General features: G+C 43.7%; 1 protein-coding gene across 2 annotated transcripts in view; it reads right to left on the minus strand.

Annotated features, from left to right (window-relative positions):
* Window positions 1–5,663, minus strand: part of MTMR7 (myotubularin related protein 7) — a 101,768-nt gene extending 96,105 nt beyond the window's left edge. For both annotated transcript variants that reach the window (XM_055567266.1, XM_055567265.1), the window contains exon 1: window positions 5,537–5,663. In XM_055567266.1, the coding sequence (XP_055423241.1) occupies window positions 5,537–5,560 (24 nt within the window). In that variant the 5' untranslated portion in view covers window positions 5,561–5,663. The remainder of the gene's footprint in view (window positions 1–5,536) is intronic.
* Window positions 5,664–17,338: the final 11,675 nt, after the last annotated feature.

Here is a 17,338-nt window from a genome sequence, read left to right on the forward strand (position 1 = left end):
GAGATGAATAATCGCTTGCATAAATATAAAACTTGCATGTAACATGGGGCATAAGGTGAAAACCTGGGTTCCATGATAGAATATAACAGGCAGCCCTAATTTAGATGGAGAATGGGGCAACAGCCTCCTTGAGGAAGTTACACTGAATCTGAAAGTAGGAAGATTGGAAACTTAAGCAGGTGAACAGTGGGGATAAGAGTATCCCCCAGGAGGAACAGCAGTGCGAAAGTCCTCAGGCAGAAAAAGAATCTGTCACAGGCGAGGAACCCACGAAGGCTAGCTGCAATCAGAGGAAAGTAAGCAAGATGACGACTGTCACAGAACCAGGACAGGAAGGAAGCAGAGGTCCGTCCAGGCAGACCTTTCTGGGGATTCTCGCTCCCTAACCTGGGTACAAAGGGAAGCCATCCAAGAATTCCAGCAGAGAAGGAACATAACCAATTTGTGTCATAAAAGCATCACCCGAATCCCTCCGTGGAGGCAGGACTGGAGAAAAACAAAAAGGAACTTGGGAGACCAGCTAGGAGGCTGGGAGGGTAACAGCTCAGAATGGGGGGATGGGGGTGGAAAGGAAAAGAAGGCATTTTCAAGGCTTTGGAGGTCATCGCGTATTCTATTTCAAAACTCAAATGTACGCATGTGGGGGAAAATGTCTTCTGGAAAGGACAAAGCACAAAAAGTAGAGATTACTTTGCCAGAATCCCAGCTAGACTCATTAGCACCTATCCAATACTAACCCACACCCTACAAAACACTTCAAGCTACTTCTGAAAGCCCAGAAGGTTTTCTGTAGAACTAACACTTGAACCCAAATTATCCCTAAGCTTCTTGCAAGGTTTTTTTTCTTACCAGCAAGTTTTCAGAGTGTCAAAGAAAGCCTGACAGTGAAGTAGAAACAAAAAGTTCACTGTGATGAATACAGGTAATGCTTGATGTCCTCACTTGAACCCAACTGCAAACTAGCTCAACCTTGGAACATTTTTTCTTTCTGATACAGGAACCATTCTGGGAGAAGAACACCCTGTTTAGCATATGCTCTATTAAAGGCTTCAGTTAAACACATACACACACACATCAAGAGAGAAAAATGTGCAAAGCATTCCAGATTATTCATGGGCATCTGTCTCCTTACACTGCACTCCAGAGACTGAAGTGGAGCACACAGGCTGTGATGGATATCATGCAGCTTACAGAGTAAATGAATGACTTTCATTATAATAGGAAAACAACTGCACATTATACACGCATTTCCTCTCCTCTTAAAATAAACCCCGGCTACCCACATGGTCGGAGAAGGCAATGGCACCCCACTCCAGTACCCTTGCCTGGAGAATCTCAAGGACGGAGGAGCTTGGTAGGCTGCAGTCCATGGGGTCGCTCAAAGTCGGATATGACTGAGCGTCTTCACTTTCACATTTCACTTTCATGCATTGGAGAAGGAAATGGCAACCCACTCCAGTGTTCTTGCCTGGAGAATCCCAGGGACAGGGGAGCCTGGTGGGCTGCTGTCTATGGGGTCGCACAGAGTCAGACACGACTGAAGCAACTTAGCAACAGCAGCACCCACATGGTAAACACACGTCAAACCTACAGAGAAACTTCGTGTATACGCCTCACAAATCATCTAACACATGAAATCATACAATATAAGGCAAGATACCTATTCAACACCCCCAGAATACAATGGAAGCCAAAAACAAAGATGAATATGACCATCAATAATTATGCATTCTACAACACAAGCTCTTAAGCAGTATTCTCCCCTTTTTCATTTATGGTGTGGAAATTAGTTTTGTACTTAAAAATGTAAAATTGGGGCTTCCTTGATGGTTCAGTGGTGAAGAGTCTGCCTGCCAATGCAGGAGTCATGGGTTCGATCCCTGGTCCTTGAAGAACCCACATGCCACGGTGCAACTAAACCCATGCCCCATAACTATTGAGCTTGTGCTCTAGAGCCTGGGAGTTCCAACTACTAATGCCCGTGTGCCGTAGAGCCCATGCTTTGCAACAAGAGAAGCCACCGCAATGAGAAACCCACACACTGCAACCAGAGAGCAGCCCCTGCTCACTGCAACTGGAGAAAAGCCCATGCAGCAGTGAAGATCCAGCACAGCCAAAATAAATATTTTTTCAATGTAAAATGAAACTGTCAAAACTATGCAATCACTACGTTGTGTAACAGGAACTAACACAGTGATGTTGTTCAGTTGCTCAGTCATGTCCGACTCTTCGAGACCCGATGAATCGCCGCATGCCAGGCCTCCCTGTCCATCACCAACTCCCGGAGCTCACTCAAACTCACGTCCATCGAGTCAGTGATGCCATCCAGCCATCTCATCCTCTGTCGTCCCCTTTCCTCCTGCCCTCAATCCCTCCCAGCATCAGAGTCTTTTTACCTGCATTCAAACAATCTCATAGAAAAAAGATCCAATCTGTGGCTATGGGAAGGGGGGTGGCTGGGGGAAGATGGTCAAAAAGTACAAACTTCCAGTTATAAGTAACTACTAGGGATGGAAAGTATAACATGATAAATATAATTTATACTGCTATATGTTATACATGAAAGTTAAGATGATAAATTCTATGAGTTCTCATCACAAGTTTTTTTCTATTTCTTAATTTTCTCTCTATATGACAACGGGTGGTCATTAACTTATTGTGGTGAACATTTTATGATGTATCAAAGTCAAATCATTACACCGTACACCTTATACAGCACCATACGTACATTCTATCTCAATAAAACTAGAAGAAAAAAAACTAAAGACAAAAATTTTTAATTGTTTTTAAAATGTAAAATAAAATGATATTGTTTAAACCACAAGGAATAGTGTCATTATTTCTATCTTTATCACTGTTAAGGCCTTTGGCATCTTTGAAGTTGTAATGATATATTACAACACATCATACGTACACAACTGCCTGCCAGCATCTCCGATGCTCCTGGTCTTCTTTGGCATCTTGCGTGTTAAGACTCAGCTCTTTGAAGGAGCCTTCCCTCACCCTTTATGGTAGAGTGGACCCTCTCTCCACTGACCTCTCTGCCCACTGTCCTGTGTACACATTTCTCTCTAGATTTACAGCTGCCTCAACAGACTTTATTTTCTTGGGCTCCAAAATCACTGCAGGTGGTGACTGCAGCCATGAAATTAAAAGATGCTTGCTCCTTGGAAGAAAAGCTATGACCAACTTAGATAGCATATTAAAAAGCAGAGATATTACTTTGCTGACAAAGGTCTATCTAGTCAAGGCTATGATTTTTCCAGTAGTCATGTATGGATGTGAGAGCTGAGCCATAAAGAAAGCTGAGCGCGGAAGAATTGATGCTTTCAAGCTGTGGTGTTAGAGAAGACTCTTGAGACTCCCTTGGACTGCAAGGAGATCCAACCAGTCCATCCTAAAGGAAATCATCCCTGAATATTCACTGGAAGGACTGATGCTGAAGCTGAAACTCCAATACTTTAGCCACCTGATGTGAAGAACCAACTCATTAGAAACGACCCTGATGCTGGGAAGGATCGAAAGCAGGAGGAGAAGGGGATGACAGAGGACAAGATGGTTGGATGGAATCACCAACTCAATGGACACGAGTTTGAGCAATCTCCGGGAGATGGTGAAGGACAGGGGAACCTGGTGTGCTGCAGTCCATGGGGTCGCCAAGAGTTGGATACGACTGAGCGAATGAACAACAACCCTTCAGAACAGGGCCTCCCAGGACATAACACAGAACCTTCCACAGGAAAGGTTCTCAAACACTTGTGGAATGACTTGAATAAACAGACTGGATCCACCCAACCTCTGTAACTTTTAATTTTTTCCACCTGCACTCTCCTAAAGGTTAATGACTCTCAACTCAATGACATTTCAGACAACTGCCCATTCCAACCACCCCCTCCCCAACCACCATTTCTTTCTGTTTCCTGACAGGTGATTTCTGGTTTGAAGTACTACACTGCTTACGGTGTGTTTATGAAAACTAGTTTGAGGAACAAGTGACAACATTGCTTGCTGTTCAGGTTTGCACACATGGTTTTATAAAACCATTGTTTATAAACAATGGGTTTGAATAGATTAGAAAAGGCCTTGACTCCCAAAATTCACATTCCATAGGGAAAAAAAAAGCACCTGATATCATGTCACCCTATTAACATTCACATTAGACATCATTTTTACCAAGAGCTCCCTTCATCACGAAAGAAATAAAAAGGATGCCCTTGGAAAGGGCAGAGAGTCCATGAGCTCAATTCCTCACTCCAGAATAAATTATTTAGCACCACTTAAACCCTGAAAGCTTTGAGCCACCTATTTTGTGGTTTATGGCACTCTCCTTTAAGTTTACAATTTCCCGACTGTGATGCAACAATTTAATTGCACAGTGCAAAATCAATACAACTGAACTTTACTGCTGGAACTGACATTATGTAGCGAACTAAACGATTTTATTCTTCCACTGACATGAGACAATTGTAAACACTGCTTTTATAAAGAGGCGCTTAGGAACCACTCCAGAATTTAGGAATGAATTTTTCCTCCTGGATTTACTGCAGAGCAACGGCCCCGTGTCATCCATAGGAGCCCTGGGGCCTCCTACGGTCCGCCCACTCAGAGCTAGCTTTGACTTCGCGGTCAAGGGCCTAGGTTTTGAAGCCGTCAACCTGGCAAGGCAAGGTGCTGTAGATGGAGTCACAGGAGACAGCCAACTGGTTGCTGAAACAGGTTTTGTCACTAGTTAAGGGTTTTTATCGGGAACGTCGATCACCTTTTTCGCTCTAAATTATATCACTAGTACAACTATGAGTAGGAAGGTTTGGTACGGGGGTCAATTTAACTGGAATGACCTGGAACCAGTCGCTTTTGTTGAGCTGGTAAGAGCTGGTAAGCGGACGATCCGTAAGTTGCAACCCATTGGAAAACGCAAGAAGACGGAAGGACAGATAACACATTTAGACTAGAGCGAACACTGATCATCTACTCGGCCCAAGGTCCACTGCAGTTGATAGCCTGAAGACGCTGAAGCAGAAGGCGGGCTGGGCGGGTCTCAAGCCTTAGATTCAACAAGCTTCCCGAGTGCCTTCAACGCACCTGCACCTAACTCGTTTCCCTGCACCTGTCATTAGGAAGGCTTGTTTCTCTTTCCACTGCTCAGAGCAACCAACAGGGGGAAAAAAAAAAGAAAAAAGAAAAGAAAAGGTTTGTGTTTTTTTTTTTTTTTAAAGCAGCAAGCTAGTGCTAGACCAGAAGGGAGCGTTTATCAGCCTACCAGCAGTCCATTACTCAACAGACAATTAGGGTTCCCTCCATCCAGCCCTCAGTCCACCGCGCACCCCCCAAGGAAGAGAGGTTAGATCCAGCAGCAGCCAAGGCCAGGCCTGAGCGGCAGCTCCAGTGAGCCCAGCCTCCCGGCGAAATGGGAGATGCTCGGGCGCTGCCTCCTGCCTCGCTCGCTAGCGGTGCGGATTCGGCCTGCGCCGGGGCAGGGAAGCCGGGCCTCCCGCCCGCTCAGCATCCCTCGTCCGCCCGCACCCGTGGCACCCACCTTGGGCGTGCGGATGTGCTCCATGGCGGGCCCGAGTCCGCAGGTCCAGGGCGGGCGCGGCCTCCGGCACCTGCGCGTGTCCGCAGAGCGGCGGTAGGGGTGCGGGGAGGGGGCTTCGCGCCCGGGAGGGGGCGGGCCGCGGGCCTGGCTCCGCCCCCAGGTGCGGCGGCGCCCGCGCGAGGCCGGCGTGCGGGGCCCCGGGCGCCCGCGCGGCCCTAGAGCTCGCGGCTCTGCGCTTCGGCCACCTGGGCTGCCCGCCGCCGCCTCCGCTCCCCTGGCCGGGCTCGGGTCGCGGGAGCCAGCGCCGCTCGCTTCCCCCGAAGAAGGCCAGCCGGCGCAGGACTGTGGGGGTCACTGTTCCCCGAGACACAATGGGGGCCTTGTGTCGGGTGTGGCCTCTTGGAGGACAGAAGGGGCCAGGCGCTGCTCCACACTGCCCATCGACTTCCTGCCAGAGCGTCCCGTCATAGGTGGGACTTAAGGGTGGGCCAGGAAAAAACGCTGCCACGAGCACTCCAGACGCAGTGTGGCCCGGTGGGCTCTGACTGTTTCAGCACAGCCGGCAAGGCACTAGGGACGAAGCTGGAAATGTAGCAACAGTGTTAGCGCCCTAGAACGCGCTGTTAAGTCAGGCATCTCACATCAACCTGTGACTTCACTGTTGGAAGTGACGCTTTCCCCTGGCACTAAATTGGGTTCTCATTTGCCATCCTCACTTAGCTCTAAAGGAACTGAAAGATACAGACACAAAGCATCCATTATATAAGGGCTTCCCAGGTGGCTCAGTGGTGAAGAATCCCGCTGCCGATGCAGGAGACGCGTGCTGGATTCCTGCATCAGGAAGATCCCCTGGAGGAGGAAATGGCAACCCACCTTAGTATTCTTGCCTGGAAAATGCCATGGACTCAGGCGCCTGGCAGGCTATATATAGTCCCCTAGGGTCTCAAAGAATCTGACAGGACTGAGCACATGCACACACACACACCCCACAACCATTACAAGGTATTATTTTTTTCCATTTATGAATTTGGAAAAGTCAAAGAGAAGAAATGTGCCCCACTCCTCCTGCCTTTTTTTCCTTGCAAACTTGTGTGTAAAGTTTCACCATAACTAATATTTCACGAAACTGTTCGTAGTTCTTAGAATAATATCTATCCAATCTTTTTTTCTAGCTCCTACTCATCTCCCTTTCTACCTGGCTTGTAAATTCTTTAGCTGGAGACACTGATTGTTTATCTCTTTTTGCCCGGTACATCCTAGGCACATAGCACTGCAACCTTCCAAATAAATGTTTACTGAATCAATACAATGTTGTACCTGTTTTTAAACTTCCAGGTCCTCTTCACATACCTTTTATCATTTCATCCTCCTCCCACTCTGGGAGGCAATTAGAACAAGTTCAGTAAACTGATGTTTGCATATGGCAAAACTGACCCAGGGTATAATTTCTTGTTACGAGAACAACAAGAATAGTGTCAGGAGCTCTCTGGTTTCCATTCAGTCTCTGACTTTGGGCTCCTCATTTATGAAATGAGAAAGTCACCAGCTTACATAATCTCAAAGGTAGCTTCCATCTCAGAATTCCATCAGTGCTAGGAATTCTATATCCATTCTGAGGGGATACATTCTGAAAGAGATAATAACCTTGGAATTATGTGATTTCAGGGTTTTTCTAGGTCTTATAGTGACGAATTTTTGCATATAAGTCTTTTGGACCTTACATATTAGCATAGGTGTTTTAAAGCACCCAAAACACAAATTGGTGAGTAGAAAGATATAAATCTGAAAAATATAAATAGCCTAGTGCTAAGAAAAATTTCCAAGTTGGCTCACAAAAACAGCTTCCATTCATCATAGCTATAAAATCAGCATTAGGTGAAAAATGAGTCAAGAATTGCATTCCATTTATTAGGATAAGTTAATAGAATAGGCTAGAAATAAAAATAAGGAAAGAAATCTCAATAAATAAGTAAACATTTGGGTTTGATCTAATAGTTCCCTGAAGAATCCTCTTTGACTTGACCCCCAGCCCCAATCGCTGTCGAGCTTATTGGATCACAAGCTGTGTTGACCCCAGTCAGCCACACTGCCCTTTCTGATGCTTAAACTGCCTCCTATCCCCATGTTTCATCGATTCTCTGAACCACCAGCCGGTGGGGCAGAAGAAAATGAAGAAAGCAGCAAGAGTTGGAGGGCAGTGGGGAGTGAGAGAAGAGACTGCTGCTGCTGCTAAGTCGCTTCAGTCGTGTCCAACTCTGTGCGACCCCATAATCGGCGGCCCACCAGGCTCCCCGGTCCCTGGAATTCTCCAGGCAAGAACAGTGGAGTGGGTTGCCATTTCTTTCTCCAATGCATGAAAGGGAAAAGTGAAAGTGAAGTTGCTCAGTCGTGTCCGACTCTTAGCAACCCCATCGACTGCAGCCTACCAGGCTCCTCCATCCATGGGATTTTCCAGGCAAGAGTACTGGAGTAGGGTGCCATTGCCTTCTCCGAGAGAAGAGACTACATCATTGAAATGGCTGACTATGTTGACCTGAGCTAGGGCAGAAAGTGAAACCAGCCATTCATTTAGTTAAGAAGCACTGATATGAACTGACTGATGGTCATGCACAAGGTACCATGGCAGAGGCTGGGAAATTGAAGGGAGACCCAGAGGAGGAAGATAGGAAGTTCCACAGCAGTGATAAGGATAACATCAAGGAGGTGAAAAGTAGACCGATAAGATGGCAACAGAGCCTGTGGAAATGCCAAAAGTAGCCTCAGGGAGACTGATCCACTTCCTATATTTGTCATATTAATTATACAGAAAATAATAAGTGAACTCAGGATCATATTCTTAATTCCTCAAGTATGGTACTGGTGTGTTTGTGATGAAGCACAGGCCATTTGGATAAATGTTGCCCCTCTGTCTTCACAGAATAGAATCTCTCTAAGACTTCAACGGTGTTGTGTATTACCAAACTTCTCCTGGAGAACCTCTTCTTTAGAAGTTTTTATCACACAGATATTCTAGCTGCAGATAATACTCCTATCGGAATTTTTAAATCCAAACTTGATATTCACTGGGAACTTTCCGAAAATGCTGTGATCTTCAGCGACCCGAGGAGATTTGGAGACATATCAAACACTTGGAAGACGTTTTCCGGAATTCTTATATTTCTCCTGAGGCAGCTAAAACTTCTGATTTGGAGTGAAGCCAAGAGCTCTTTCCTCAGGAGGGTAGTATTGCTAATGATTATAAACTCAGGAAAATCCTATTCAACACTAATAAGCCCCAGCTGTCCATGAGGATCTGCACAGAGGAGGGCACCCGTCTCTATAGAAGCCAAGTCTTAGCTCGAAGCAGGCTAGATACCCAGGATCAAGTGAGAGCTACATTTGGGGTTCTGCAAAGAAACAGCATCCTCACTTCCAGGATTTTTATAAAGTCGTTGATGCCAAATACCGATGTCTTCTTTGGCCTTGCTCTACGCCAGATGTAGAGAACAAGCGTGCTGTGGATTGCAGGCAGCTCTGCCCTTTTTCTAGGAACCAAAGGGGAACCTCTGGGCCAGCATAGAAAGAGTGCTAACTCTGTGAACAGGCAAGGTTTTAAAATAGAGTGTTGGGCCCAGAACCACCATGCTCCCCTGACATCAAGCCCTGATGCTGAGATATACTTTTCATTTTGATCCCATTTTCATCTATAATAAGTTTCCCTCTCTTTAGATGGAGTTAGATACATGTGTGGGGCAGGTTGATAATCATCACAGGCTCCCTAATCATCAGACTTTTGCAAGTATCTGTGCACAGTTCAAATTTTTGTAAATTCACTAGGTTCATCAGCTTCTATGAAAGTATTTGTAGTAATTCCAACAGAGCCCTATGGGGCCAGGATTCTTTCTGCCTGCCAACAATCTGGAAGCTTCTGAGCCCCAGTTCCAGTCCACTCAAGACTTCCCTGACACGTTGATATTAGTGAAACAGAACATTAGAAACATTAGAAGTCAAAAATAAATAGAATTTTTAAATAAAATGTGGTGTGGCTCTCTATGAAATACTATATGAGCTTGAAAGCTTTTTCCCAAAGGATATTTAATGACATAGAAAGATGCTCATAACAAAATTTTAAGCCAAAAAGCCAGATACTAAACTGTGTATACAGTGTGATCTGAATTGTTTTTCAAAACGAGTGTGTATGAATGGATAACCCACAAGGACCTACTGTGCAGCACAGGGAACTCTGCTCAGTGTTATGTGGCAGCCTGGATGGGAGGGGGGTTTGGGGAGAATGAATACATGTATATGTATGGCCAAGTCCCTTTGCAGTCCACCTGAAACCATTACAACCTTGTTAATTGGCTATCCTCCAATATAAAATAAAAAGTTTAAAACAAAGAATCTGAGATCCTACATGACCATGTGAAGGAGACCTTCCTGACATCCTGAAGCACTTGAATCAGGAATTTTATGTACCAGATTTTAAAATCTTTGCTGTTTTTAATAGCAAAAAAAAAAAAAGTTCAAAAAAAAATGAGTCTGTGAGTATGTGTGAAAGTAATAAGAAAAAGTATAGGCATAACAATTACATCTGGGTGGTGGATTTGTAGGAGATTATAATTTTGGTTTTTTATAGTTTACAAATATTTATATTACATATTTTAACAATTACAAAGAATGTGTCCTTTAAAAGGTCATTTCAAATAAAAACAAGTAATAATCAATAAGCATGTCATAGTGTCAAGAGTCAAAGCAAATTTTTTTGTGGAGAAAATTTTAGTTTATTTTTTTAAAACTACTGAAGAGTTAAAAGACCTTTTAAGTGTGTACTTCCTAAAATTTCAAGTCAAATGTAATCTTCCTGAAAAGTAATCATTTTTCAAGCATAAAATTGGGCTTATTTTCATGAGGAAACAATAAAAACAATACCCAAATGTGCATCAATAGCTGGAAAAAGAAAAAAGGGAGGCACTCCCTCTTGAGCTGTCAGGATTTTGGCAACAATATTTTACAACCAAATTAAAAAAAAAAAAAAAACACTGAAAGATATTTCTATCAAGTATAATCCAGCTTTGAGGAAGGTTCTATTGTGCTTCAAAGCCAATGTTCTATAAAAATTATTTAACTGATCTTTAACTTTTTGTAAAAATCTGAGATGCGTCTTTGGTGTTTTGAGTCATTTGAGCTGTCAGGATTTTGGCAACAATATTTTACAACCAAATTAAAAAAAAACAACAACACTGAAAGATTTTTCTATCAAGTATAATCCAGCTTTGAGGAAGGTTCTATTGCGCTTCAAAGCCAATGTTCTATAAAAATTATTTAACTTATCTTTAACTTTTTGTAAAAATCTGAGATGCGTCTTTGGTGTTTGAGTCATACATAGTTAATAAAACCTTATCTTAACCCCCCTCTTTTAAAAATTTAGATGCAGATGCTAAATACTGACAACATGCATATAAACACAGATCTTGTGACCAGGACAATTAGAGATTTTTTAATAAACAGATAAAGAGTTGTTCTTGGGTTACATGAAGGTTTCTTGTGGAGATAATGAGTAATTTTGAATGCTGGCCCTGCAAGGAAATTTTTCTCTCTTCTTTGGCAGAGAGAATATTTTTGTAAAGAAAAATGGTGAACAAGATTCATGCAAGATGGTGAACTAACAAGGTTCTGACCTGGATCTAACGTGCGGAGCAGCACGCACGTTTGCTTTCAGATTCGGCGGTATGATTGGCTGTCTTGCCCTTGTAAAGACTTGCTTCAAGAGCTTGAACAGAGCAGACAGAGGAACCCGATCCTCTGTCCATAAAACCGATCACATTTATTTTCAATATTTCATTTCTGACCACTTGGTCACTTATCAGAGTCTGCGTGAATAATCACCAACTTATGAATGAATGATAGTCCAAAAGTCGTACTGTAAGAAGTTGTTTAGTGCTCAGATTTCACAAATGATGACAACATTTCTGGGTCATTCCTCAGAAGGTTCTGCAAACAATGGTACTAATCACCCTACTCCTTACACTGTATTGCAGTAGTCCCCAACCTTTTTGGCACCAGGGACCTGTTTTAGGGAAAACAATTTTTCCGTGGAGCAGCGTAGGGTGGGGGGAGAGGCTTTGGGATGATTCAAGTGCATTACATTTAAGTATGGAATAACATTTGAGTCCATAATACCTGAGTTCTACACGGGGGCAGGGGGAGTAATAGATGATCCTCTTCCAATATAAATGATCAACATGAGTTGTGCTGTGCTGTACTTAGTCACTCAGTCGTGTCCGACTCTTTGTGACACCATGGACTGTAGCTCGCCAGGCTCCTCTGTCCATGGGGATTCTCCAGGCATTACTGGAGTGGGTTGCCATGCCCTCCTCCAGGAGATCTTCCCAACCCAGGGATCGAACCCAGGCCTCCCACATTGCAGACAGATTCTTTACCGTCTGAGCCACGAGGGAAACCCTCAACATGAGTTAGGTATCCAGAAAAAGGTGTTCCTAATTGATCCATAGAAGCTGTGTTTGCATTATCAGTTACAATACAGACTAATTGAGGGGCTATTTCAAAAAAACATAAGATTTAGGGAAAACAGTCTATTCACAATAGCTGATGGAGGTCTCCAATAAGCAGGGTTCTCAAATTCGAGAAGCTGATCCACATAAGAGCATCGGCCTCTAGGGCCAGACTGCCTGGTCTTGAATTCAGGCTCTCCCACTTATGCAGGGAATAAGCTTGGGAAGTGCTTAACTTCTCTGTGCCTCAGTTTCCTCACCTGTAAAATGGGAATTAATAACTGGATTGTTATGAGGAATCCAGGCATAGTGAATTCAAAGCAATTGGAATACTGCCTGTCACCTGTAAGCTCTTGAAAACACCTCTTCCTGAGCCTACCTCCTCTTCCACCTCACTTCTCATTTCTAACTCAAAATAGGCAGAAAGCAAAACACAATAGTTCTCACTAATCGGCACTAACAGTGTTTGGGGGTGGGACAATTAATTCATAGTGCAAGTCTGACCCACAGACCATCTGTTATCCTTGATCTCTAGGCACTGAATACCCATGGAACACCCCACTCATTGTGACATTCAAAAATGGTGTCCCTGAGGCTTCCTTCCCTAGTGGCTCAGTGGTGAAGAATCACCTGGAAATGCAGAAGTCACGGGTTCTATCCCTGATCCTGGAAGATCCCACACGCTGCAGAGCAACTAAGCCCGTGGGCCACAACTACTCAGTCTGTGCTCTAGAGCCTGGAAGCTGCAACTGCTGAGCCCACGTGCTACAACTACTGGAAAAGCCCACCGTGCCCTGGAGCCCGGGCGCAGCAACAAGAGGAGCCACTGCAGTGAAAACCCCAGGCACCACAACTAAAGACCCAGCACAGCCAAAAATAAACCAAAAGGGTGCCCCTCCGCAACAATATTTACAAATACCCACTCATTCCAAATGCCCACCTGAGTTTAGGATTACAGTAGATACTTATCACTTACTTTAATAGATGTCAGTTGAAGTTTAAGTGGGGAAAATGGAAAGGGTGGTAGATGAAATAGACAATAGTGACGTTAACAACTACTGTTTGTCAAGTCCTTACTATGTGATAAAGCTTATAACAGGCCCATAAGGAGAAGAAGAAATGAAGATTTTAAACATTAAATAACTAACCCAGGTCACAGAGGTGTCAAGGTGATATGGGAATTTGAATTCATAGTTCTTTTACACCATATCTTGTGCTCTTGCTTATCAACTAAGTAGCTTACTGCTTTAAGTTAATTAAGCTAAGTCAACTGACCCTCAGAACAACGCAGTTTGACCAAAGACCAGATTTTGTGCAACATTAACACACTTGTCTATACATCTATATGGTAGGCTTTAAGCATGTTTTTGCTCATCCTGAGCTCTAGACTCTTGACTTTAAAGATCAGGTGGAGTTCAAACAGTTTGTAGAAAAATATAGATAACAATACCTGTAAGACTTTCTATGAAATTCACAAAAATTGCCTGGAGACTAATTGAATTCTCAGTCTATAAAGTAAGAGGAGTGTAAGTCAGAAGTCTCTGGGTCTTTCTAGCCTGTGGATATGACTTCCACTGGCTCATGTCTCCATTTGCCCAGACAGAAATTCCTGTCTCCGGTAATGTTCCCCCCAGGAGTGTCTAGACATCCCTAAACGCTTGCTGGATACACCCAGGAACACCTGTTCTCCTCAAGCTCCACTCCAGCCTCTGTCTTATGAAAGCCCCACCTGGGAGATAACCTCTTTATTGTCATTGCTACTGGAGCTTTCAGTGAGAAAGTTAATACGCATGCCAAGGGATTCCTTTCCTTGCACTTCCAGGTTGACCATTTGGAAGGGCAGGGGCTTTGCTGGGTTTCCCACAGGGGTGGTCAGGATGCCTCTCTCCCCAGTTCCAGGTCACATTTTTCTGGATTGCAGCTCTGCTTGAGTCCAGAGTCCACAGAATTTCTCATGAACTCCTTTAGTTTGAGGCTCATCCATCTTTCCTTTGGGCTTCCCAGGTGGTGCAGTAGTAAAGAATCTGTCTGCCAATGCAGGAGATGCACGTTCTATCCCTGAGTCAGGAAGATCCCCTGGAGGAGGAGATAGCAACCTGCTCCAGTATTCTTTCAGGGGGAATCCCATGGACAGAGGAGTCTGGTGGGTCACAAAGAGTTGGACATGACTGAGCAACTGAGCATGCATGCATGCATCTTTCCATTGATATTCAAACCTGGCTGATGAAATGTCAGTCATGAATTCTGCTGTCCTTGCCTCTAAAGAAAATAAAAGCAAACCCCTTATTTTAGTGGCTAACTTTACATGTCTGCTTGACAAGGCTAAGTTATCCAATTGTGGGGTCAAACAGCAGTCTACTTGTTGCCATGAAGGCAACTTTTTTTTTTTTTTAAGCTGTAATTAACATTTAATTCAGTAGACTTTGAGAAAAGCAGTTTACCTTCCATAATGTGGGTGGGCTCCATCCAGTTAATTGAAAGCCTTAAGAGGAAAGACTGAGGTCCCTAAAGAGCAAAAAATTCTGTCTCCAGACTGCCTTTGAACTCAAGACTGCAACGACTCCTGCTGGAATTTACAGCCTGCTGGCCTGCCCTGCAGATTCTGGACTCCTAGCCCCACAATCACATGAGCCAATTCTTCAAAATAAATCTAGGCCTAGATCCAGAGATACCATAGATATAGATATGAAATTGATGTAGGGAGTACATATAGGATAATAGGATATATTTATAGGATAATAGGGAAGAGGATAATAGAATATATGCAGGATATTAAGATTACAAAATTAACATATAACTATGTGTATATAATATATCCTGTGATATCTTATATATATTAACTATATATGTATGATATCTTCTATACATTTACTATATATATCTCCTGTTGATTCTGTTTCTCTGAAGAACCATGACTAATATACTTATTCTCTTACAGAGGATCCAAAAGTACTCAACCAGAGCAACTCAAAAGATGCTCAGAGACTGCACCTGCTTGCAAGGTCAGCAAACCAGACATTGATCAGTGACCACACTGAGGTCCTCTGAAGCTCTGTTTTATGTCGTAGGTAATGATTTGTAGGAGACCGAAGGTGGGTTAGGGGCTCAGTCTCGGTTTCTCTCACCTAGGGCAAGCATTGCTAAGGAGATCCCCCCGCACTGGCCTTGAACCGTGGTGTTCTTCCCCACCCAGCTGGCACAGTGTAATGGCTTCTTCAAGAACCTTCCTAGCCCTGCGATTTGTACTTCCACCACTACTATAATTAGCTAACCTTTATTGACCGTTTCCTCTTTCACCCAGATGTCAGCTGGGATATGCTCACTCTCTGAGATCAAATTAGCTGGAACCCACAGTCCAGGCCCCATGCAAGCCCACATTTCTACAGATTTTTTTTAATTAAATTTACTTATTTTTTTATTGAAGGATAATTGCTTTACAGAATTTTGTTGTTTTCTGTAAAACCTCAACATGAGTCATCCATAGGTATACATATATCCCCCTCCCTTTTGAATCTCCCTCCCCATATCACCCCTCTAGGTTCATACAGAGCCCCTGTTTGAGTTTCCTGAACCATACAGCAAATTCCCATTGCCTATCTATTTTACATATGGCAATGTAAGTTTCCATGTTACTCATTCCATACATCTCACCCTCTCCTCCCCTCTCCCCATGTCCATAAGTCTATTCTCTATGTCTGTTTCTCCATTGCTGCCCTGAAAATAAATTCTTCAGTACCATTTTTCTAGATTCCATATACGATATTTATCTTTCTCATTCTGACTCACTTCACTCTGTATAAAAGTTTCTAGGTTCATCCACCCAATTAGAACGGACTCAAATGCATTCATTTTATGGCTGAGTAATATTCCATTGTGTATATATACCACAACTTCTTTATCCATTCATCTGTTGATGGACATCTAGGTTGCTTCCATGTTCTAGCTATTTTAAATAGTGCTGCAATGAACAGTGGGATACATGTATCTTTTTCAATTTTTCTGCAGATTTTTATATGAGGAAGAAATTCAACATGGGCTTTAGGGTCCCATTGCCTCTCTATCATCGCTTGTCATCTTAGACTTGTAACTCAATTCTTCCTCTAGTTCTTCATAAAACATCTCAGACCAAATATTTGAGATGATATATAATGATACTGAGGATATATTGTTTTAATTTTTAGGATTGCTTATTTCACATCACCCAGCACAGTACTACCAATCTGAAAACACATATCAATGTAGTGAATAGTATTTGAAACATGAATTATTCATATTCATATTTGAGATATGAATTATTTCCTTACATTTCCTTTTACCATTATCTTTTCTCCCACTACTCAAGCAGCTATAGTACTTTCCACTTAAAAGGAGGTTGGATAAAAATTAGACCTCAAAAGCCCTTGAATAGCAGAGAGTTGAGCCGAGAGCCACAATACCTGGAAAAAAACGATTTCTCGATTCCAAAAACAGAGCTTTAATTATCAACATCCAAAGCCCGAGGGAGAAAAACATAAGTTTACCCTTAAACAATATATGGTGAAGAGAAGGATGAAGAGTCCATATTCAGCCACACAGGAAGAGGATGAAAGACTTTTCCTGCCGTGGGAAAGAACTTCAAAGGGGAGCAAAGAGGCGGAGGGTGAGTCTGTGAGTGTTTGATGCTTCACTTCCCGCCTAGGCTGAGTCCAGTGGTGAAGACAACTGGAAATCCAAGATGGGTTTAGAGAACCCAAGGTGGGAAAGGACTAGCTCTTCCCTTTCAAAGCAAAGCCTGGGAAGCCTGCAAGTCTCTTAGAGAAAGTAGCAGCAGCAAAATCTGAGATATGCCCAGACAGCTGGCCCAAGGGCAGCCTCAGGGGCTGCCAGGGTTTCATGGGGACAGAGACAGAGAACTGTGACAGCCCCTGAGAGTGGGGTGAAGATGACACCCAGGCCAGGGGACGTGAAGGAACCTGGGATCTCCATCCCAGTGAGCAGGACCCAGAGTGGCCTGCATGGAACAGATCATCAGGAGGGTTATTGGGAGAACAGTGGTCCCTTGAGCACAAGCAGGTACATCTAGAGGCGGATGGGAGAAGGTGAAGCTCAGCATCATTTCAGAGATGGACACAGGCTGACTGAGGACCCAGCATCCTCTTCTCCTGGCCTGGATGATTGTTAAAGTCTCTTCATTCTGGAACTCAGGTCACTGCCTGGGCAGAAAGGAGGAAAAGAGTTGAGGAAGCATAGGCAATGAGTGAGGGCAAAATCTCAGGTGGCACTAGTGATAAAGAACCCACCAGCCAATGCAGGAGACATAAGAGACGTGGGT

This window comes from Bubalus kerabau, chromosome 2, assembly GCF_029407905.1.
Source record: "Bubalus kerabau isolate K-KA32 ecotype Philippines breed swamp buffalo chromosome 2, PCC_UOA_SB_1v2, whole genome shotgun sequence".
In the NCBI taxonomy this organism is placed as follows: domain Eukaryota; kingdom Metazoa; phylum Chordata; class Mammalia; order Artiodactyla; family Bovidae; genus Bubalus; species Bubalus kerabau.